The sequence below is a fragment of the Aulonocara sp. 'chitande type north' Nkhata Bay genome, linkage group LG7, assembly GCF_057382095.1.
Source record: "Aulonocara sp. 'chitande type north' Nkhata Bay isolate Kocher_YH1m ecotype deep benthic linkage group LG7, A_spYH_male_GT1.1, whole genome shotgun sequence".
NCBI classification, from domain to species: domain Eukaryota; kingdom Metazoa; phylum Chordata; class Actinopteri; order Cichliformes; family Cichlidae; genus Aulonocara; species Aulonocara sp. 'chitande type north' Nkhata Bay.
The window spans coordinates 61,220,550-61,245,315 of NC_141350.1; the positions used below are offsets into that span (position 1 = coordinate 61,220,550).

Below are 24,766 nucleotides of genomic sequence, written 5' to 3' on the forward strand. Positions count from 1 at the left end.
CCATAACATAGAGACAAAATACTAAGGACATGATAGAAAGGGAAATGCTAAACAACCTAAAATAAACCATAATCCGTCGAGATAAAACATAATCAAAGCCAGAAACAAAGAAAACTAAACTAGGAAATATAATCAAGATCAAAACAACAATAAACAAACACAGAACAGAACTATGACAGTTTAGACTTGGGCCTAAAAATATATTCATCTGTGTTATAAAAACATCTTGCACAGACCTGCTAAGCCTAAAGGCAAGGGGTTTTTTAAGCTAAAAATGAGAACAGCACATTTATCAATCTACTTACATGAGATTTATGGGAGGTGAAAAAATGGCTGGATTTCATTTGTCTCTTTAGTCATTAATCATAATATGCATTAAAATGCTCAAGGCAAGATGTAAATATATGATATAGAAATTACTGTGATGCAATTTTTCCTTCTACTTTTTTTTTTTTTTTTTTTTTTGGCTGCTGCCTTTCAGGGTCACCACAGCGGGTCATCTGCCTCAAAATTACCGTGTCTCTATAATCCTCCCTTTTCACATCAGCCCTCTGCATGTCCTCCTTCACTACATCTATGAATCTTCTCTGTGATTTTCCTATTTTACTCTGTGACGTAGGCTAGAATCATGGAAGCAGTCAATGACGGTCCAGGCGTGGGATTTCTCTTGTGGAAATATGCACATTATCTTTTCCTTTCTATTGGTAGGTGGCACAGTGCACTTGTGGCAAGTAAGCAAGCTAGAAGACTGCAAAGTTATGGAAGCAACACATTAACAAGAGAATTCTGAGTAAAACCAAAGTTACTTTCCCTAGTAACTCGTTACTTTGAAAGTAACGAGTAACTTGAGTTACTTTTGAGAGAAGTAACTAGTAATGTAACTAAGTTACTATTTTAAAGTAACTTACCCAACACTGGCTGCGATGTACTCAGTTCTATTCTGTCAGTTCTCATCAGTCACCATCAAAATCTTAGCATTTTCAACTTTGCAACCTCCAGTTCTGCTTCCTGGTCACTGCCATCGTCCAAACCTTATGCCATAACAGGTCTTACTATCATCTTGGAAATCTTCCCTTTCGCTCTTGCTGCTATCCTCCTGTCAAACCCCTCTCCACCCACTCCACACTGTCGCCATGCTCCTCTTCCTCTCTCTTATGCACTCTCTGTTGCTTTGGAGATTTGACCATGGATATTTAAATGTTTCCACTTTCAGAAATTCTATTCCTTGTACACTTTTGTGCTGCTTTTTGAAGGTGAGATGTTGTATTAGAGTAGTTTGCTTTTATGGTGTAAAATTTGATATGTCCCTGCGCGGGATGCCGTGGTGTCCACATCTATGTAGTCAGAGGAGACATGCTGCACATGACTGATTATGCCTCGCAGGTATAATATTATATAGCACTAGATAGTGTAGAGGGAAGACTCAAACACGCAGCTAAGAGGCCAAATAGACGGCATAAGACCGCACAGCCATCTCTGTGTTCTGGGTTTAACTCATGACTGTGTCAGCTTATAAAGCATCTGCCTCCTTATGCTTTTGTTAGTTGTTATATATGTAGCCATTCTGTGGTTGCACCATGTATGTTTAAGAATAGTGCTAAAGGGATGTGTTAAATGTAGCAAGAATTGTCCATAAATGGTCCATAAATGTTGGGAATGAGATCAGGTTTCTTGATATGAATCAAAGCAGCAGGCTAAAGACAACTTACCACAATGCTGTTCACTGAACAGTATCGACGTGTTTCTTTCAGTTCACTCAGCACCTCCATACAAACTTTTTTTCTATTATAAAGCTTGAATTCAAAAACAGGAAAATTAGTTTGTTTTTGTGTAAATACAGAACTGGTTTATTCACATGAAATACCCCTGAATATAATGGTAAACAGAGAGTTTATATAAAAGGCACATTTGCAATGATTAAAATTACAGCTAACTGTCCATGCTATGATGGACCGCTGTTTTTTGCAAGCACACCAGTGTATTTTACAAATCATTGCAATCCTCAGTGTCCTGCACTGTTTATTACAAAAAATATCAAACAGTACTGAATACAAACTAAAATATGTAATGTCCATAAAAAATATGCATTACTGTAAGTGAACCACAGTTTATATCACAGAGACTTTTTGTTTTGTTTACCTTTGTTTATGTTTTTAAAAACTTCACTCAGTGGTTTTCTGAGGAATCAGCAGACAACCTTAACACTGAAAAGAGCAGATGTGAGGCATGTGTCTGTCTTGTCTACAGAACCTTAAGTAGCACCTTAAAAATTTAAGATTAACCACAAAGCTTCATTTATTCTGGATACTATTTAGTTTAGTTATAAAAAAAATAAAATGGATAAACTGGATTTGCAACACAGGCTGTCAGTGCCACACAATGCAAAAGCAAACCAATCGTTTCTCACATCAGGCCAGCGCCAGAACAACAGTTTACCTCTGCTGAAGCTGAATAAAAGGCTAGAAATTGCTTTTGTGAACAATTACATTATTATAGTAATGCATCATTTCCTGGCTGGTCCTGATTTTTCTTTTAAAGAAATGACTTGCAGATCGTTTTCCGAGGGGCTAAATGGCCCGTGGATGAGGTCAAAGGAGAGTGAAGCAGTAAAACCACTAACCCAGTTTCACAGGGCCAGCCACACACATGTATGTACAAAGCCAATTCCAAAAGGTAAGTATATTGTGTTAAATCTAAATAAAACAGAAAGTAATGATTTATACATCTTACAAACCCATATTTTTATTTGCAATACAATATAGGACATATCAGCCCTTTAAACTCAGAAAATGTACCTCTGTAAGAAGGTTGGCTCATTTTGAGTTTGATGCCAAAAACATGTCTCAAAAGGGTGGGACAGGCAACAAAACGCTGGAAAAGTAAGTGGTTTAAAAAAAAATAGCTGGGTTAATTGGCAACAGGTTAGAAACATGACTGAGTGTAAAAGAAGCATCTTGGAGCTGCAAGTAAACATGGTCAGAGGTTCGTCTATCTACAAAAAAAAAGTCTTCAAGTTGTGGAACAATTTCAGAATAGATATTGTCAGTGAAAAACTTTGAATATCTCATCATTTTCAGTAAGTTAATTATCTGTTGTGCGAAGAAGGAATCATATGTGAACGTGACCCTAATGTACCAAAGCTAAGATAAAATGGACTGAGGTAAAGTGAAAAAATTCAGAACACTTTGAAATACGTTTTTGGAAACATGTCCTCTGAACTAAAGAGGAAGGAGGAATATCAAGCTTTTTATCAGCACTCAGTTGAAAGCCTGCATATCTGATGGTCTAGATATGTATCAGTGCCTATGAAATTGGCATCTTGCACAGCTGGAAATGCTTTATCAATCCTGAAAGACATATCAAGGTTTTAGAGTAACGTGTGCTCCACCAAGATTACGTGTTTTTCAGGGAAGGCCTTGCATGTTTCAGTAAGAAAATGCTGAACCACATACAGTACCTGTTTCAGCAGCATCGTGGTAGAAGAGTGCAGATGTTGAACTGACATGCCTGCAGTCCAGGCTTTTCACCAACTGAGAACATTGGGAGCATCATGAAGTATATGGCAAAGAAGACCCAGGACTGCTGAGCAGCTATAATCCTCCATGAGACAAGAACGGGACCACGTTCCGCTCTCCTCAGCTCCCACACATTTACAGAATGTAGTGAAAAGAGGAAGGGACACTACACAGATGTAATTATGCCCTAAGTTTTCTGAGATGTGTTGCTCCCATTAAAAATACCTATTTCTTAAAATGGTACATTTTCTCAGTTTAACCATGTTTTGTATCTTCTACTTTGAATAATTTCTGGGTTTATTTGCAAATGTATTTGATATTTGCAAATCATAATTCTCTGTTTTTATTTACATTTTTCAGTGTCCACAGTTCTGTAAAACTGGATTTGTACATGTTTATATAGACAATGACAACACACATTTGGGGACAGCTGAGGGGGAATTTAGTTAAAGCAATTTTTCTCAGAACTAAACTGTGGTTGAAGTTACTACTTAGGAAAACCTTTACATTTTTATTCATTTTTTATTCTACTCAGAGAAAATTTTCTTTTTAAAAAAAACATATCACAACTTGTAGCGGCCAGTCCTCTGTACAATCCATGCAGCATTTGGTGAGATACTTGAACCTGCCATCTGTAGAGCTATTCTATTAGCACAGCTATAACCACTTCTTATAACCACTTTTCCAATTAGTAGATTACCTGCTCTACCTCCCGAGATGTAGCCACCCCTAAACATACATGGTCAGATATACACATATATACCACATGACCAGAATACAGTGAATCTGACCTGGGACTCTTTGCTGCATGTCTTCCACCCTCTCTCTCTTTGCTTTCCTATCTGTCTCCACTGTTGCTATCAAATGGCAAAAATAAGGCTCTGCAAGCAGAGGAGTTGCTCCCTGCTGAACATTGGAGTAGAATTTAGGATTCAGGCACATCCACACTGACTTCCCTCTTCAAACCAGGAAGCTACATCTATCATTTTTAGATGCAATCTGTGGTTGTAAGCCAACAAACAATATAGTCGGTGGCTCCAGTAGGTGTGTATGGTTAATGAACAGCTAACACAACAGGAGAATACTCTTAAATATTTTTAAAGCGTGTAAATAACTCAGAATCCTTGAAAGTGAGTTTGAAAATTTCAATCAAATCAAAACTACACATTTTTTTTATTGTTGTTGTTTGTTTGTTTCTACCACTGACGCAACTCATCAATAATGCCAGACTAATGTAAGAAAGTGTTTGCCTTAATCCCTTAATTAAAACTATTCAAACACTCAAAAGAACAGTTTATGAGTGTGTGGGTTTTGAATACTCAGTGCATGAGTACTATGAGTTATCATTTTAAGCAGTTCCAGAAAGTTAATTCTGTTTATCTGGATGTAGAATTTTCAGTGGGAGTTTTGTTCATCTTCCAAGTGACTTCTTTCATCATTGATCAATAGCCATGATACCATTTACAAAGACGGGCCTGGGAAACAGAAGAACATGACATCAAGAAGGCCCTGAGTAAATGTGGTTATCTCAGCTGGACATTTGTCAAAGCTGGGAAGGTGCTTAAAGAAAGCTCCAGCCGATCCAGGAGAGAAGACAGACAACTGCTGCCTAAGCAAAAACCCTTAGTGAACCCTTATGTGTCACGAGTATCGGAACAGCTGAGATGCATTTTCCCAAAACATCATGCCAATTTGCATAATAATGACCATGAAACTGACCTCACAGCCCATTGTTAGCCACTGGTGCCAGTTTTAGTCATTATGCAAACGTACTGTTTATAAGGTTGGGGAAGCCTGCAGTCAGCTGAGATGGGGGGATATAAGCTTGGATCTGAAGTTTTTATTGAACTGACACTAACAATTTTAACTAGCTTTCTCCAGATTGTATTCTGACACTGACAGAAACATTTCTGGCTCTGCAAAAGGCAAATAAAGACACTTCCTTTAGAGTCAAATTCATGAAATCTATCAGATTGAATATAGCCAAAACATCTTGAGTGTTTTGTATGGGAAATTTAACAGAAAAAATGATCTGTAAAAGTAATGCAGATGTAACTTATTTGGACAGAGAGGCAGAGCAGCCAAAGAAATCCATGCCGATGCTCCGGGGGTAGCCTTCCAGTACCTTCAGTGCCACAGGGTCAAACTTCCAGTAGTGCATTCCACTCAGGAAATTGGCATAGCCTGTCAAAGGGCAAAAGAATGCAACAGTGAACTCCAGACGTACATGTTAAAACTTTCTCTAGACGTACAAGTCACTAAGTCAGAGGCAGAGATTACACTCCTCACCATATCTGTCCAAAAAGGCTCCATCGATGTGGCTGGGCATTCCCCTCCACTCGCAAATGCTGCGAGGGTGTAAGTCATTAATTCGATTATCCTGAATATTGAAGGACCAGTAGTAACTCGACTTGAAGAAGTAGACTTTCTCAGTATGGTCCTCTTCCCACTTCAAAGCTGCTTCAATGTCTGTTACAGGAAGACCCAGCCGTCTCACTGAATCTGGCCCTGTTATCTTCCTTTCAGCATCAAAAACCCAGTAGCTGTCACCTGATAAGTAATAATTAAAATTAATTAATATAATTAATTAATTACAATTAATAAGTCACCAGGATGTTGTTTCTAGAAATCATCCCAGCTGAATACATGCAAAGCACATCCTTGTGAAAAAGAACAACCATGTAACAACAACATTCAAGGCTACATATTTCTACCATAAACTCGTGTGTCACTGTGAAGATTATTATTTTATTTAACCTTTTTCCTCATGTTCCCACGTTTCCCCAGATTTACCTCATTTCCTCTCTTCACTTTCTCATCACTGATTGGCTCCTGAGTTTCTTTCTCCCTTAACTGAACTCACCAGACACACATTTTATAAAGACTTCACTCCCTTTCACTCACTATTTTAACTTCCACGTGGCAGTTAAGAATTTTACAGTCCATCTCTATCTTCCTTTAAGGTAAACTACATTGGCAAAGTCATTGATAGCTGTTTTCTTTACATTCTGACTGCCTAACAACTTTAACTTTCAGCTTCCTAATTAGCAATCCCTACATATCATTAAAGTTATCAAAATCACTTTTGCTTGACTAGTTTTGAGGAACAAAGGATATTTTGTGGAAAATACTTGTTTAATGTGTCCCCCAGAAAAAAACTGTCTAGTTCGCGTCTGTACCTTGGAAGAACCAGATGTTGCCAGACTTGTCTTCAAACGCAGCATCAATGTGTTCTGGAATTCCTTTCCAGTGGCGTGATAATAAAGCTGGATAGCCAGCTTGTAGCTGCCCATCACGTATTCGCCAAATATATTGAGACTTAAAGAAGAAGAGCTCTCCCCTGATCATGGATACAGCATCAAAGTTTGTTTTGCAAGCATTTGGCTGGAACACAGCAACAAACTTAGTCTGAATATTTTTGTCTATGAACTATCATGCAAAGCAGCAAAATACAGAATGGCTTATATTTTTCTAAGTAAATACATGTATTTTCAAGGGCCTCACCAGTTCAGTCTCAATCTCATTGGTCTCTGTCATCACAGGTGGCGCATGCCGAGGGGATCCGTACAGATACTGAATGCCCCTTTTGTCATCCTCACTCAGCTGCAGAGGGTAAGCGTCACTATAGAATGGGCACATCACAGCATCGGGCTCAAGGGAGTGCTGCAGGCCCAAAACGTGGCCAAACTCATGAGCTGCCACTTGGAGGAGGTCTGTGCCTAAAAAAGCAAACAGAGGAGGGCAGTCAAACTGAGAGTAGTTATTTTTGGTTCCAATCAGCTCAAAGCTTTTCAAATGTACTTACCAGCATTATTGCCCACTGTCCAGTGCTCATCGTAGTCAAAGTGGACTTCTCCCTCTCTCTGTGTCTGGGGGAAATAGGCGTGAGCAAGGATTCCTCCTGGACCATCGAATGGTAAGTTGTCCCCATGCCAGTACCTACACAATTACTTCTTTTAGAGGACGAGGTAAACCTACCACATATCATTCTTTTGATGCTCTTTCTCTATGCTAAGCATGTTGCAAATTGAGTACAGTGCAACTCTTAATTCTGAGTATTAGTTCTAAATAATACACATCATTCAGTGACCCTTATACACATCTAATTGGCAGTGTTGTGCAGATACATAAATCAACAATCTTCCTGTGTGTGTGTGTGTGTGTGTGTGTGTGTGTGTGTGTGTGTGTGTGTGTGTGTGTGTGTGTGTGTGTGTGTGCATTCTACTATACTTGTGAGAACCAACAGTCACTTGTGAGGACACACTCACCGGTCCTCACCAGTTTGAAGGCCTTTTTGAGGCTCAAAATGTGGTTTTAGTGTCAGGGTTACAATCAGGTTATGGTTAGGTTTAGGGTCAGGGTTAGGCATTCATTTTTAATGGTTAGGGTTCACCCAACTGCTGAACGGCAGTGCTCATCCACAAAAATATTTTGAAGCACAACATTTAATGCATTGCCAATCCCTGAAAAGGTTCATTTTGTTGTCATATGGTAATAATGAGAACTGCTTGTGTCCTAAATTAGTTTGCTTTTAGTGATATTGGTAAATGCTAAATGGACTGGTTTCAGTTATTGAGTCATCATGTTCAGGACTGCGAGGCATGAAGACATGTGTAAGAACAAAATTAAATATTTATCTTACTTTTACAGTAGGACATGACTGGTATAATTAAATATGCCAAAAAAGTGAGTAGCTGTTAAAGGGAATGTCTTCTTGTAGAATTATACTTGGATTGCATTATTTAGCTAGAAGAAATGATACAATGGTCAAACGACTCTTTATGTGGACTTGTTGACTAGTTGAAATTTCAGTGGACCAACGTTTCTGTAAGAAAACTATGTAGGACATGCTTTGACATTAAAGTATGTCAATAAGCTACATATTAGGCACATGATGCAATTCTACGCTGCACCCAGTAAACTAGTGGCTAGCCTATTTTAATGTGTACAAAGTATGTTATACAAAAATGGTCGCGTGATAGATTTTAACTGAGTACATAATATTAAACACAATATAGCAGTAGTTCTAAAAATGACTCATGAAAGTAACATGTACACAAGTTAGAACTTGAATTGCTGACAAAGTGAAGTGTGGCAGGACGCTGAAAAAGAAGAGAGCTGTTATGACATTGTAAGTATCATGAATCTGATGCCAAATGACTCTTCTGATTTGATACAATATGTAGCCAGAGGCATGCTATTAAAAATCCCACCAAACAAGTCCTATGTTGCATTTGTTCCATAATCCTCTCTCAGTCTTGGCTGGGAGACATCTGGTTTAGTGTTTCCTGGTTTACTATGACAGCAGGAGTCATGCCTAAGATTTGTGCCTGGGTCTTTAAAAAAAAGTTGATTCTGTTCATCTGGGCGTAGCGTTTTTGGTTGGAGAAATGTTTCATCCCTCATCCAAGTGACATCTAGTCTCAGCTGACTGCAGGTTTCCCCAACCTTTTAAACTGTACATTTAAATAATGACTGAAACCAGCACCACTGGCAAACACTGGACTATGATCCAGAAACTGACCTCACAGCCCATTGTTCACCATTGGTGCTAGTGCCAGAGAGTAAAAGGTCTTTTATGTTTGAACTGATAAAGAGTGCTATAACAGACCTTATCCGTATTTGCTAATAGTAAATCATCTTTATTCCTAACTAAAGATATAATCCATATATAAGTTTGATTAATGAAAACTATTCTAATGTCCAGATTGTGTCTGCACAGACATGATCCAGGTTTGACCTTGGCAGCTTAGTGTCTGTGTGTGTTTGGAAAATGCCTAAGATTTATGTGTGTCTGGAAAAACGTGAAAGATAAGAAATGTGCTGCCAACCCATAATAATACATGATTCTGAATAAGATAAAGTAAGAGAAATGTAATTGAAGAGAAATACCATAACTTAAATAAGGCATGAAATGAAGCATATTCATGTGTGACTGAACATTCATATGTGCTGGAATTATTGACAAATTAAGTACTGCATAGAAAAGGGGGAAATATAATGAAGTGATTTTTAAAGTTGCTTTAAATAATATATCTGGAAAAGTCAGAGAGAGGGGTGAGGTGAAAAAGTGATACAGGGTTCTTCCCTTTGTCTTCTGCATGATGAGCAGTTCAGAAGATCGGACCTAAGATGTTGAAGATTCCAGCAGAGACCCCAGAGGGATCGACTGCTGGACTGTGAACCTGCAAACTGTTTTTGTATTTATTTTGGCTTTTTCTCTGCTCCTTTTTACCATGTTAGAATATTAATTCAAAAGGATTTGGATTTAACTTGTTTCCCGTTGATGTGTCTCCTAATGGGTCATACCTACATGGAAGAGATAAGGGCATCAGTGCTCAAGGCACGCTCATTCCCCCTGACCTCCTCCCTCACAAGGATTAAAACAAGGTCAGCATTAGCTCAGAGTTGGTTAATTAGAAAAGTATAATTCTGCCAATTTCAATATTATTTCGTGATTGTTATTAATTGATGCTTTGCTCTTGATAAATTGCTTTAATAAAATGTCCTGCAATTAAAATCCAAATTATAGACATTCCCATTTTAACCCTTTGTGAATGTGATGGCATCAGCCACACATGGGTAAATCAGTCCATTTGTTCACTTTATTAGTTTGTTTTGCAGTTTTCTTCATTAATATAATTCATTAATCATTTTATTTAAACCTAACACTGATATTATGAGGCGCACACATAGTGGCATTGTGGGGTTTTTCTAAAAATGTTTTGTTATATTAATTATGTTTCTTTCTTTGAGTTACCTGGGTTTGGGCGATGGCTGTTTCCTGTCTGGGCAAAAGGCGTGGCTGAGGACTCTGGGAACAAAATGCCTGCTCAGCAGGACCAACCATGGGCTTACCAGGAGCAGGGGTGTTTTAGGTTTACTTGGGTTATTCTGTGCTTAGTTAATATTAGTGTGTATTTTTGTTTTCCCCCTATTGTGTGTAAATGGTTTGGCCAAACCATTATAAAAGCTACCCTCTTTATAATTAGGCCAGTTTGTGAGTTAAACAAACAAAGTGAGATACAACTTAAGTTTCTGGAAATTACTTTTTGTAGATTTATATTTAGTTGACCTCTTTTATGGGCCTGCTAATTATGTTTTTGAATTTTGTCATTTTTGAAATTTTTGAGGGATAAAATAAAGAAAACCCTCTTGCTAAGCCTCTGCCTGAACATGTCAGCATTTGTTTAGGAAGTATGATTTTAAAAAATCTTAAGGCAAATGAACTTTTGGTAAAAACATAGGTTACTTAGTTTCTTGCTTTTTGTTGAATTGTACCAGCTAGCTTCTTACCTTGCAGTTGCTCTGGAGGTGTGCCTGTGTCTACTGTCTGCTTAGACTAGCATGTGTGCTCACCGCTCCACACCACAGCTACATCTGGGCAGGCCAGAGTTTAAGTGATTTGATATCTAAATAGTGATGCACTAGTTTTGTTGTTTATCGCAATTCTGAAACTGCTTAATGCTGATTACGATTTGGGGGTTTTAAAGGGCTAGAACATGAAGAAAAGTGCAAACACATCATGTGTGATTACTGTACACATTGTTAATGGTCAAGATTTCATCTATACAAATATTTAAATCTGAATACTTGGAGCTGCTTCATTCGACACACATGCTTAAGATGGCTCATCTAGAATTTGGCCAAGAAACAACAAATCACAGAGTTCCTTTATCACAGCTTTATTTCTGCTGTATCTCGTCTTCCATCTTCACATTATTGACAGTATATATCAAAAAAATCTGAAGCTGAGCTTGAACAGGATAATCGTACCTAATCACACAAGCCATTACATCAGGGAAAAGTTAGAAAAGTTGAAGTTGAGGTTCATGAAATGCCCTAGTCAAAGCTCAGATTTGAAACTCACTGAAAATTTGCAAGTGGATTTGAAATAGGTAAAGCATGCAAGAAAGCATTTAGTATCTTGCAACTGGGGGGATCTGGAATGGTTTCGAGGATTGCTCTGTATTTATTTTTTATTCCTGTCAATATTTTTGTTGAATAAATGAGTGAAAAAGCAAACTGTCCTCGGGTTGTTGTCTTAGGTAAATCAATGTCTCAGTTTAGCTGAATTTTTATTCTTAAATGCCAGTGTTGTGTTGCTCACTGGTGGACATTTCTCACCTGTTGAAATCAATGATGATGTCAGCATTCTCACTGGTTACTTCACTGAACCTGAGAGGAGTAACAGCACCCCACACACCAAACGCCTTCTGGAAAACACTCCGCACTTTGTCCTCACTCATCTGCCAGGGAAAACGTATGATCCTGGTTGGCACAAACACATTAATATCATGTTTTATCAAGCTTTAACATAAATTTAATATATATGTGCATGTGGTATGCTAGACTTCTTAAACTCTTGGAAAGAAACTGGTCCAAATCCATGTGGATCAATAGTATTAATCAGCATCGCTGCCTTTGGCTCGTCTCTGTCTATTTTTGATTTGCATATGATTGCTGGTGTTCTGTCCCTGGTAGGCCTAAGTGGATTCCCTTAGGAGTCTGTTGGGTTTTTATTTATTTATTTATTTTTAATTGTGGTGTCCAAAGTGGTTAAAGCAGTGGTCTTGGGAATACATTCAAGGCCATTTTGGTTGCTTTTTCCAGGCTTATGAGTTTCAGTGCTTAACTAGCACCTGAAGACTAGGGAGGAGCTTCTTTTGATTCTGGTTAGGCAGTGAGAAGGATCGGCTGTGGTGAATTCTGTTGCTAAGCTTCTGCTTTTGGTCCTTCTGTGTCAGTTTTGTGTATTTGGGCAATAGAGTAGAGCTTTGTTTCTGTTAGCAATACCAATTAAAGGCATGCATGTTTTTCTGGGGAATAACTTGGTAGTTAGTCCACCACCCCCAACTTTGATGACTTGTACGTCAAGTTCAAGTTCCTTTTATTAGTACCCTTGTTCTTTATTTTGCAATTATGAAGTGGTACCCTGCTCAAACACAGGCACTAGTAAATCTGTACAAGCACCACACTTCTTTAAGACTACAAAGAGCTGTCATAAATAGGTAAATTCAGGTTTAAACAAAAAATTGAATAGCTTAAGAAACTGTATCTTATATAAAAAGACCTACCTTCTCTTCAGTTGTCTTCTTTTACCAGTCCCTACATTAAGAGTCCCTACTCTCACCTCCACACTCCATTCCTGCCTTTCTTTCTCTTGTGCTGCCTCATAACATGCCTTCTTCCTTTCCTCTATGTTTGTCTTTGGCCACCAGCACCTTGTTGGCCACCAGCACCTTGTTGGCCACCAGCACTTGGGAGTGATATTAAGAGTGAACTGGTTTGTGGCCCATTTTTCAAACAGTAAATTTGAAAATTCATCAATAAAATACATTTCTTAGCAATAAAAATATTATTCTGATTAAAGAGCTTGTGATTATTCGTGGATAAACCATTATAGGTGCTTTGTCTTTGATGTAAATATGTAAAAATTGTGTGTGTTTCTGTTCTTTGTCTTGTGTACTGTTTGTTGTATATGTGTCTTTCTTGCTGCTGTTACACCCAAATTTCACCTTGTGGAACAATTATAGGATTATTCTATTCTATTCTATAGAAACATAACAAGTTATTATGGTAATTGCCAATACTGTACATTTAGGGCAGTTATGGCATAAACCTCATACTGGTTGGTGATGTAATAAATTTGCTAAGCTTAACGTTCCAGTGCTTCCACCATTTATAAGATAGCTGCCAGTTCTTTTGACAAATGAAAACTAAAAACAAAGTCTTAATGTGAAACTAAACAAACAGATTTGTTTCATTAGATCCCCATACTAAACTAAAACCATCAGCTTTGCGTTCCACTCCTGCAAATTATGGTCATATAGGCAGCCATGTAACTCATCAGCAAAACAAACAAACAAGTCACTGTATTTAGAGACTTTTTAGTGTTTCTTACTTGTAAGTTAAGTCTGTCTTCTCCCATCGCCTGCCATAGAGCGCAAATCGCTTCCTGCGCTGCTGTCTACTCAGGGTGTCCCTCCTCTTTTTCACATTGTTGTATGTCGTGCTGAGCTGCGTTAAGGTAGGATAATCTGGGACTCCACAGCGAGGACGATTCCACAAATCTGTGTCATTTGGGGACTTGAAATCGTACTCTTCATTTAGTGTGTCCTGTTCATGACTTGGCCTCTTCTTCAGACCGGCATGACTGTTGCTCCATCTCTGGGAGAAAGAAAACAGAGTCAGAGTACTTTTTAGTTTTAATAGATACATAAAGATGTAATGTTGGCTATGTACCATTTCTGCCACCTTTCTACTGGTAAATTCCAGATTATCCTTGGCTTTTGACTTCATACACACTTCTTTGAAAGTAAATCATCACAAAATACTGATGCTGATGACATAACGTTCATAACGTTCACACCCTCCTGGAGAATTCAAAGTACCTTCTTTATACAAAATGCTTCATTTTGTGATGGGTGCATTCACCCATTATACAAGCACGTCTTTCTATGCTTAAGTGCTTCCTGTCTAACATTCACACATATTCATACTCCAGTAGATGCATCAGAGTGCAATTTGGAGTTAGTGTCTCAATGCATGCTCAAACATCCAGGTAAGTAAATCCCAAAAGGTTGATTGATCAACAACCACTGATCAAAGCCATAGACCATTGATCACTGATCAAAGACTATTGATAAATGGCTATGAGTACCATTCACAGAGAGTTGAGGAATGGCTGCAAATACAGCATTTTAAGATGGAAAAAATCAAATCTCATGATGTACCACAATTCACGGATCGCATTAACTCGGTGGACCAACAGATCAAATTCACCAGGGGAGATATGAAAAGTGGCAGGTTAGCCTTCTTAGACTGTGAGATTTCCATCAGTAATGAGGGACAGTTAAAAGTTCATGTGTACCGGAAACCTACGCATACGAATCAGTATTTATGGTCTAACTCTCATCCACTGGAGCACAAACTGGGTGTCCTCAGGACGCTACAACACAAAGCGAACACCATCCCCAGACACAGCAGCCAGGGAAGCAGAAGAACATCACATCCAGAAGGCCCTGAGTAAATGTGGTTATCCCAGCTGGGCATTTGTCAAAACTGGTAAGGCATCTAAAGAAAGCTCCAGCCGATCCAGGAGAGAAGGACAACTGCTGCCTAAGTGAAAACCCTTAGTGATCCCTTATGTGTCAGGAGTATCGGAACAGTTGTTACAGTTGAACAGTCTAAACACCGGGTCTCTGTGGCTTTTAAACCTCAAAACATGCTGCACCAAAAATTGGTCCACCCCCTAGGATCGAGTCCCCTGACACAAACAGAGTAACATAGTGTACGCTGTTAAGTGCCAGGAGGATTGCCATGATTTTTACATCAGTAAACCAAACAACCTCTGGCGAAGCTGATGGCACAACACAGAAGAGCTAACTCCGCAGTCTATTTACACCTACAGGCCAGTGGACACTTTCAATGATGAGGATGTAACATCCTGGACAGGGAGGAACGCTGGTTTGAGCGCAGAGTCAAGGAGGCCATTTACGTGAAAAGGGAAATACCATCTCTGAATCGAGGAGGGGGCCTAAGGGTCCATCTTTCACCATCTTAGGCTACGTCCACACTAATGCATTTTCGTTTGAAAACGCATCATTTTCTCTCCGTTTTGGCCTCCCGTCTACACTGAGACAGCGTTTTCCCCGAAGAAAAACACAGCGTTTTGAAAACTTTCTTGAAAACGAATACATTTGAATACATTTGAAGACGGTGCTTTCGCGTCGCAGTGTGGACAGCGAAAACGGAGACTTCTGAAAACGATGATGCATTTTAGTCATGTGACCAATTAAACAAAGATAGCTGAGGACATTATACAGCAGTTGTTTTGTTTGCTCTCAATTTTGACAGCACTATTAAAGATTAATATCAGTTTGTACATGTTTCAGATAGCTTTTCTTGAAATTCTTTAATTCTCACTTTGTACTTTTGTGTTACTTGCAGCAACAACAACACCTCATTGTTAGTCCATTTAAAAAACTCGGTGCTTTTCCTCAACATTTTGCTGCGACATTTCAAAGAGCCGGAAAGTAAATAAACGGCAGACAGAAATGAGGCAGGCCGAATCTTCCTGCGCTTCAAGCATGCGCAGTACTGCAACGTAAACGTTTTCGGCCGTTTCAATGTGGATGCACAACTCTGTGAAAACGACTGAAAACGCTAGTGTGGACACGGAGCGTTTTGAGACGAAAACGCCTTTTTCAAATCTATTCGGGCTAGTGTGGACATAGCCTTAAAATGCTGTGATTGCAGCCAATTCCCCAACTCTCTGTGAATGGTACTCATAGCCATTGAGCCATTGATCAGTGATCAATGGTCTTTGGCTTTGATCAGTGGTTGTTGATCAATAGTCATGACAATTTGCATATTAATGATCAAGGAACTGACCTCACAGGCCATTGTTCATTCAGTGGGCTGGTTTCAGTCAACATGCAAATGTACTGTTTATAAGGTTGGGGAAACCTGCAGTCAGTTCAGACTGAAGAAGTCCTTGGATGAGTGACGAAACGTTTCTCAAACTGAAAACGTTACGTCCAGAATCAACCTTTTGGAATTTGTAGTTAATATTTTTCTCAAGGATATTTGGAATGCAGACTGGAGCAGCCAGAGATCAAACCATCAGCCTTACGAGATGAACCTCCTGAGCTCCAGCCACCAAGGGCATCAGTGTATGAGCTTCAGCTCAGTTATCCATATGATGTTTGAAGTGTCATAAGTTGCTGCGCTGGGCGTCTGTCACACTCCTTCATTACATGCTGACGTCAGCTGCTGGCTCACTTGTGTTGGTTTTTGTTGTCTGATGTGAGGGATGTAAGTTGGCCCAGGCCAGCCTATGATTGTTGGTACAGTTCAGTTTCAGAGTTGCTGAGTGGCCTGTTTTTCACTGAGAAGACAGTTAGCTGTGCTAATATGCTGCCATGTGTAGTTTACGCTGCTGTGACAAGGAAAGAGATCTGTCAGCAAGACTCTGGACATAAAATGTAATAAATAAATGTGTAAAATTGCGAATAAGGCAGAAAATTGCTATTATTAATGAAAGGATGAAAGTCAAAGTAAGAGGCAATTCAGTTTTTCACGTGAAGTGTACTTTTGGTCTACTTTTGCTGCTGGTTCAGTAAATTTTAATCGGAGTGATGAAACCTGCAGTTTGAAATTCTGTGAGGTGTTTGCTTTCAGCACCAAAGGTATGTCCATGTATATCAGGTGAACGGTGGGAATCCACGCATTGTGTTTACATCTTGCGCTTACTTGCTTTTTAATCATTTGCCGTTTCAGCTGTTTAGTGGTTGTTGAAATTACTTTGTGAGCTTTTAGCTGAGATTCTGATGTTTCTGTGGATACCACACATGTCTATATTTAAAAACACATCTTACAGTACATCCCATTAAACCAGATGTTTAATGGGATGTACTGTACGCCTCCAGTACCGGGAGCATTGGGGTTCAACAGGTTAATTGTTTATTGCTTAATTACGTTGTGTGGCATGAATGGCCATAAGGGAGGTTTTTGTCAGTAGGAAAAGCTGCAAAACTTATGAAAATACAGTTAAAAGTCCAACATTTCAGCTTGTGCTTGTTTGCGGTGAGCAACAGATCAAACAAGTCAAGAATTATAAATTTCTTCAAGCACTGTAAAACTCATTTAGACGATCAGACACCCAATATCCCTGAAATGCAGCCAGATGCTGCTCGTTTTACGTTTTCACTTGTTTTTTCACTTCTTCTGACATGCTTGCATTTAAATCCGGCTCCTCGTCTCCCTGTGTAGGCCATGTCCCTCAACTGTGAAAGGGTGGAGTGCTCACTCCGGATCAGGGATGAGTGCCTGCCTCAAGTGGAGGAATTTATGTATTTCACAAGCAAGGTGAGAAGAGAGTGGGAGATTGGCAGGTGGATTATATCAATTGCAGATACTTAGAGAAGCTGTTACTATACCAGTCAATCTGTCCCCGCGCTCACCTATAGTCGTGAGCTGTGGGTAGTGACTGAAAGAATGAAACTGCAGATGCAAGCTGCATAAATGAGCCTTCTCTGAAGTTTGGCTGGCCTCTCTCTTAGTGACAGGGTGAGGACTTAAGTCAGAGAGCTACTGTTTCTCCACATAACAAGGAGCCAGTTGAAGTGGTTCGCGGATCTGACAAGGACGCCTCCTGGGTGAGGTGTTCCAGGATGTAATAGGATGCATTGGAGAGAAATACGTCTTAGCTGACTTGGGAATGGCTCAGTGCTACCCCGGAAGAGCTGGAGGACGTGGCTGGGGATGGGGAGGTATGGACTTCTCTGCTTAAGTTAGAAAATGGATGGAAAGATAGACTCACATACTTTCCCTGTCAATTCTGAAGCTACATTGATCTATATTGCTTTTTGGTACTCTAGCAGAGTCCAAGTATAAAAGTATGAATCTTGAATTGAACAGCAGTTCAGTTTTGTTCAGCAGTGCTGAACCACCGCCACTGCTTTAGACCTTTCCTTTACAAAAGACCTTGGTGTTTTTGGTTTTTGAGGCTCACTCACAGCAAGCAAAGCTGTTAATCATCAACATCAAATGTCAGGTCTTAATCCGTTTACTATACATTCAAAAACTTTGAAGCTTTAATTGTGCTATTTGATTTTAAACTTATAAAGGCCATTCAATTGTCATGGTCTCCGTGCCTGCCCGGTCGGCCCCACAAGGCTACAATTGCTGTTGCTGTTTTCTCCCTCTCTGCCTGGGCGGAGCTCACTGTGGGCTCCCGCCCTTGGCCCACACACACACCTGACAACACTCACCCATCATCACCGGGAGCACTATTTGAGGCTGGAACACAGATCCTCTCGTCGCTGGATGATTGTACCCCTAACGTTAGTGTTCTCACAGCTCTTGTGCTTCATATCCGTGACTTGTGATTTGTTGGTGACCTGCCTTCTCGTCTGCTTCAGATCTCCCCCCCTCCCCCGGACCTGCGACCTCCCTGCTACGGGAAAGTGTGTGAGTGTGAGCGGAGAAGACGTGAGCGAGTTACCCTGTGATTCCCCCCGGAGTTTTTGGATCCCTTCACTGTACATATATTGCACTGCACTGTAAATAAACCACACCTTGGAGATACCTTACCGCTCTGCGTTGAATCCCTGTACCAGATCGTGACATCAATAAAATAGAGACCATTTAATTCCACCTTACACTGGGTGGAGAGCACTTACTAACATGACGGAGGTTGACTGAACTTAATTCTTAAACTGACCCTTTGTCTTATAAATCAGAATGTCCCTATTTGCTTTGCACAACAAATAGCATTTGTGTTTGTCTTTGCTAACAGATTAATGGTTGCTAGGGCTTTCCTGCTATAGGTTCATACATCATAACTTTAATCTGACAGGCAATTTTTTACAGTAGTTCAATCCACTGAAACTGTGGGAAGTGGAACAACAGTTGAAGACTGCAATCATGTCTTCCATTACTAATATACTAAAATGTAACGTGATCAGTAACTGAAGATAAGGATTCACTACCCCTATTTGGAATTCAGTCATTTTTACCTCATGCCTTATTCGCACATCAGTCTATCGTTGTGTAGTGTTGTTGGCCACAGTTTTGTTTTTTTCCCAAAAGATGCCCTTTGACGAGAAAGCCTATTTTGTTCCATTCAATACCCAAGAAATTTCAGTTTTCACAAATTTCAGCAAATTAGAAAAATGCTTAGCTATGTGTCTACTAATAAAACCTCTGTAATTTTGTGAAAAACTGAAAAGTTTCTATTTTCTATTTTCTACTATAGAAATTTCAGTTTTTTACAACTACAAAAAACAAACAAACGGGACAATCTAAACAATGAGCAACCAAAACTTTTTCTGAAATTTTACACATTTATTTCTTACATTTAAGTCCAAAGAGTCATGGTCACAATTTCTTTCCTTGTCACAGCAGCTTTTTCTTCATCATGTAGAAAAAAAGTTAAATATGTAACTTCTTTATACTGACAAAAAGGGATTTTCACTGGTCCGGCCTGCTTAAAATGCTTTAAACTCTTAAAATGAGTTTGGCACCCCAGGCTTAACAGTTTGAACAATGCTGAAGCCAGAGCCATGCGGAGCTAGCAGATCGTTCAATTTAGGATGAGTTGAGTGACAAAACTATAGTTTGTTCTGTAAGTATGTTGGCAATGAGTACAGGTTTGCTTAAAAGGCATAACACAGAGTCACATGCCACTAAAAGAAAGCATTGTGTATGCTTGGGAATCCTGCCGATGGGGCCAACATGTCCGCACAGGATAGTGTGATTCCTGCTTCCCAAATCAGTGTGCCTGAGATACAAGCCATGTGTACTGCTGGGAACATCTGCAGAAAGGAGCATTATAGTTTTATCTAATAGGTGGTTACACTGAGGACTCTTTGTGGACGATGTTCAAACATGCAACTACATGTATATGTGCAAGTATGAACCTGCACACAGAAAAAATGTGCACACACACAGATGAAAATGTGTTCATCAAAGCTACAAAAAGCTGCATCACACACAGTGAGCAGATGTCTGGAAATTCCCTCTTCAGTCATGACATCAGGTCACCTGCACTATAATACCGGGGGTGTTTTATGGGAGGTTGTTAAGGGTGGTAATCTAAACATTAGCGAGAATTATCATTTTTACAGTGACACAAAAAACAAGCAGGACTTGATTCAACTCCCTTTTAAACACATGCTGTGAGATATCCCACAGATATCCCTTGGCAGATAAAAAGTAGCCAAACTTTAGATAAATGATGCACATAGTGGGAGAAATTTCTCCAGGGTAAATATTTAACTACAAAAAGTCCTGAATATCAGCAGGCTGTAAGTGTTTTGCACACAGAGAGCTGACTGTGCTAAGTGTGGGGAATGTTTGCAGGATGAAGGGTATTAGCATGAATAGAGATGAGAGGCTGCTTCTCCAAGGTAAACATCTATCAGTAAACCTTCAGTCAACAAGCCCCATCATACTCCAGATAACATCAGCTTTTCCATAGGAACCTTTGAAAACATTGCAGTTTCTGTGTGTTGTGGTTTCCAATATGAATGGTTAGTTTTCTCTGTCCTTTGTGTTTTTGAAGGTTTTCCCCTCTTCTGTTCTTTCTGTGTGCCTGCGTCTGCCTTTTTCTCAAATCCTTTTTAGGTTACTTCCTGTATTATTTTAAAACTATTTTGATTATTACATATTTCTATCTGATTGACCTGATTGTTGCCCTATTACCCCTCTCTCCCTATTTAGTGCATGTCTTTTCCCTCATTTTTTGATGCACTTCCCTCACATGCCTCCATCGTGCTTGTTTCTCCTGTGTGATCCGTGCTTTTTTGGATAGTTTTTTTTTTTATTGGACTTTCCTGGCTCACTACACAGGGCCTGTCATTAAACCAGTCATTTGTTGTTTTTATTTCCCCCCCCCATGTACTTGCAAATCTCTGTTGTCTGTATATTGGATGCTCTTGTAAAATAGACCTTAACAAACTTCAGCAGATTTTAACCTTTTGTCCTCATCCCACACTGTTTTAGATCACTCTTTTGGCCATGTGTGGACAGGGAAAAACTTAGACGTTTGGAAACAATCAAGCAGGCATACAGTTTGCTTTTTGATTAGATTTTATCGGTCCCAAACTCCTTTGTTCAGGGTGGAAATTTATGAGCGTATCACGCAGACCCTGCCGATTTCCTTTGATAAAAGTCCCCATCCATAATTGAGGATGTAGGGCAGAGTGATTTCATTTGAAAACAGTTTCCAGATAAAAGTGCATAAGTGTGATTATAGAAACAGTGTCTCCAGCAGTGAAAGTATTTGGGTCTGTGATTGGCTCAATACCAAAATAAAACTACTTCTCTATGTCTTGCATTCAAAATACCATTATAATATATTATCCAGATGATATATTATCATGAGTAGCAAAAATACTAGAAGTGTCTAAAATGAGAGGTACTGTAATACAATGAGCAACTTTTTTCAGTTCTTGAAGTTAGACTTAGTTTTAGCTACTTTATAAGCTCCATCCAGTGTATACCCAGCTCAGCAAAAGCTTTTCTTATTTTTTCCAAGAGTCCAAATTGATGTGTTCAAATGTCTTGTTTTGACTAACCAAAATAGCGCACCTCTCTCACCAAGGAAACAATTAACAAGTCCATTTTTAACAGTCAACAAATCAAATCATTTCGGTTCTGGTCGAGGTTACTTGAAAATCTCAAATAAATCTAGAGTACAGAGTAATGGAGGGAAAAAATTAATTTAATTCATAAGTTTAAAGCTAAATTTACATTTAAAACTATGTTTTCTTGTTTTCTTTTGTCCTTTCAGCTTCTAACATTCTAACATCTTCTGAACTTTTTGGTGAAAGACCTCTAAAACATGTCAAGAGGCCCAAACAAGACATGGCTTCAAAGGCCACAAGCCAAACAGCATGATTATCCCACTTAAACTGCCTCTTAAAATATGTGAGTGAAAACAACGTGATAGTACAGCCAACTTAAGATTATGCAGTGCATAAAATGGACAACAATATTGCTTGTTTTTATAGATGCACACTCTGGTCTGACGCGTCTGAACAAGCTACGTTTCTGCAGTTAAAAACACAGAGATTTCCTGTGTGTTGCGTTTTACATCATTGTTAGAGGAGTATGAACCACAGAGCTGTCTTTGTCGTCTCCAGGTTTTCATATTGTGAAAAAGTACATGTTTGAAGGATTCAGATGACCTATTCTGCTCAACTTTTACCTCATTTTTATTCTCAGACATCATATACCGGTATACAAGGCATTTGTGTAGCTATTCTGTCTCAAACTTTTATTCTTTTATTTCACTTTAATCAGTTTTCTTCTGATTAGATGTTCCTCATAAACAGAAGATTTGAACATAATGTGGAGAGTTTGTCTTTCTGTCTAAACCTGAAGACATGTTCTTCAGTGTTGAAGCAGCTAAACACTTACTAACAGCAATGATTGCTGATGGTTGGTTGCTATTTTAATGTGGATTTTTAACAATTGTGTCAGTCTCCAAAAATACTTGCACTTAACTGTAACTGTATACATTTGAATGAAGACCTTTTTCGTTAACCAGACTCAAACACATGTAAACTAATGTGTTTACATGATCATAACAAAGAATATTAGAGCATAAGATGTTACGTTGGATAGTCAGGGAACTACACAGAAACTGCAATTATAAGTATCACTAAAGTGGATTTTGGTATATTAATCTACTTTCATAAACTGTGACTAAAAAAAAACATCTTTAAAAAAACTTTTCATTATTTTTAAAGTTGAGCTTTTGCCTTGACTGTTATGAGCAACAGCACCTTTTCTGGGTAACAGGGTTTGTATAAAATGCTAGTATTTGACTTAATGGTTCTGCTGCTTAACCTGCAGATAAACAGATTAATTCATCATTGACAGTCCAGAAGGAAGCCTCCCACACAAAAGAATGCCAGGGACTGATTGTTTGTTAGTAACATGAATCTGTCACAAGCAGCAGGTCTGCTTCAGCTATTATGATTAGTCACTGGACTCAAGGAATAAATAGGAATGCCAGACAGCTGCACAGGGTCCTTTTTGCCAGGGTTCCTGTCTGTGGACACTTAAAGCTTACAAACAAGTCTTGGTGGTGTTACTCTGCTGCACACTGCCTGTTTACCTCGTGTTTCTGTCTTTAAGTAGTTATCTGCGGTTTTTCCCCTGAGTCAGCAAATAAGTAGCGTTTGCACCGGAGTTACCAGGTGCGTGCCTCTGCCTGCATAATCTGACTCTCACTCACCGGAAAGCAGCTCTGGCACCCTCCAGGGTACAGTACACAGTAACAACAATAAAACTTCTTCTTTTTTTTCTTTCTTTTTTTAATCCTTCACAAACAGGACCGACCGTGTTATTCCAAAACAGAAACACCACACTGGTAATCTGAAGATGCTATAACTATGAAAATCATAGTTCCCTGAGTCAGTTGTGACAGAAACTCATGATAGTTCACATCTCACAAATCTCAGCTGTTCAACCATCAACAGCTTTCAGTGAGAACATTTATGTCTTTAAGGGCAGCGCATGCAGAAACATTAAGGTATGCAGAACAACAAAGGAACTTACAGCAGCATCCCTAAAATGAGTGGATGCGACGACACATGCAGCACAGTTTTGAACACACACACACATTAGAAATATCAGGTAACTTTAACATGTTTAATTCATTTATTCATGTCAACTTCTGTATTACTGGATGTTTGTTCACCATTGCATATGTGAACACTTTCCCATTCATAAGGATCTCTGAAAAGTGCATTTACGCTTTGACTCACCTGCAGCTGCTTGGCGGTCCTGTGGTCGTGTACCGGCAGAGAACAGACGCAGAGGAAAAGGTACAAAGGCAGGATGCTGCCGTAAAACACGGCACCTCGCAGCATCTTTTCAACGCTGTGACGGCGACCGTGCAACAGAGCGGACGCAGGAACTGCGTGGATGGAGTGAATGAATGTCGGCCCCGGTGTCTTTGTCCTACTCAGGTAACAGGTTTACTACACACGTGATTTAACCCCTTACACTCCCAGCGGTGCAACTCGTGGGTTTCGCAAACTGCTGTAGTCTGTAAATCAAAGCGAGTATAAGGACCACTGGGAGGTCTTTTGGATTTGGGTTTGTTTGTTTTCTGAATTCTGGAAGAAAAACAAAATCCAAAAAACGCTCATTTGTTCCTCTCTCCCCAGTCCTCTTCCGTAGCACTCAGACTGTAGATTCAGAAAGAAGGGAAACCTGTGCGTCAGAAATGTCTAATCCTTCGTTCTTTTGGATTTTCTCTGGGAAAATGTGCGATTTCTCCCGCTTTTGGTGGAAATCACTTATGTAAAGACATTCTTTATTACTCTCAGATATTTTTTCAGCTTCTTCCTTAATGCTTTTCAGACACAACACGCATATGGTTATGATTTACCTGTCTGCCTTCTTTTGGTCCAGAGGAGGACGTAACTGTTCGGTCTTTTAGTAGGAGCAAATGTGCGTGTGTCACGTATTCACACCAGCAATGCATTCCCTTAAAATTATGAACCATTGGTCTATAATAGCTCAGATGTTTGCACATGTTCAAAACTTTATTCCTTTCTGCAAAAAGTTTAACGAATAAATGTGCGTTCCAAATATGTTTCAAATGCATGTTCTCCCAAATCTGAGCAGTAAAACTAACAAACGGAAATCAGTGACATGAACCATTTCTCTTGTTTGCAAGTATATATCTCGCTACGATTTTTTTCATCGCGGAAAAAATGTCTTTT

General features: G+C 39.3%; 1 protein-coding gene across 1 annotated transcript; it reads right to left on the minus strand.

Moving 5' to 3' along the window:
• Nucleotides 1-1,846: 1,846 nt before the first annotated feature.
• Nucleotides 1,847-24,195, minus strand: LOC147326495 (stromelysin-3-like). Its single transcript, XM_086301758.1, has 8 exons — nt 23,801-24,195; nt 13,420-13,685; nt 11,643-11,786; nt 7,321-7,454; nt 7,020-7,234; nt 6,695-6,899; nt 5,805-6,065; nt 1,847-5,699 (listed from the first exon to the last, which is right to left on the minus strand). Exons 1-8 carry the CDS (start codon nt 23,903-23,905, stop codon nt 5,572-5,574), a joined length of 1,458 nt encoding a protein of 485 aa, XP_086157884.1. The 5' UTR covers nt 23,906-24,195; the 3' UTR covers nt 1,847-5,571.
• Nucleotides 24,196-24,766: the final 571 nt, after the last annotated feature.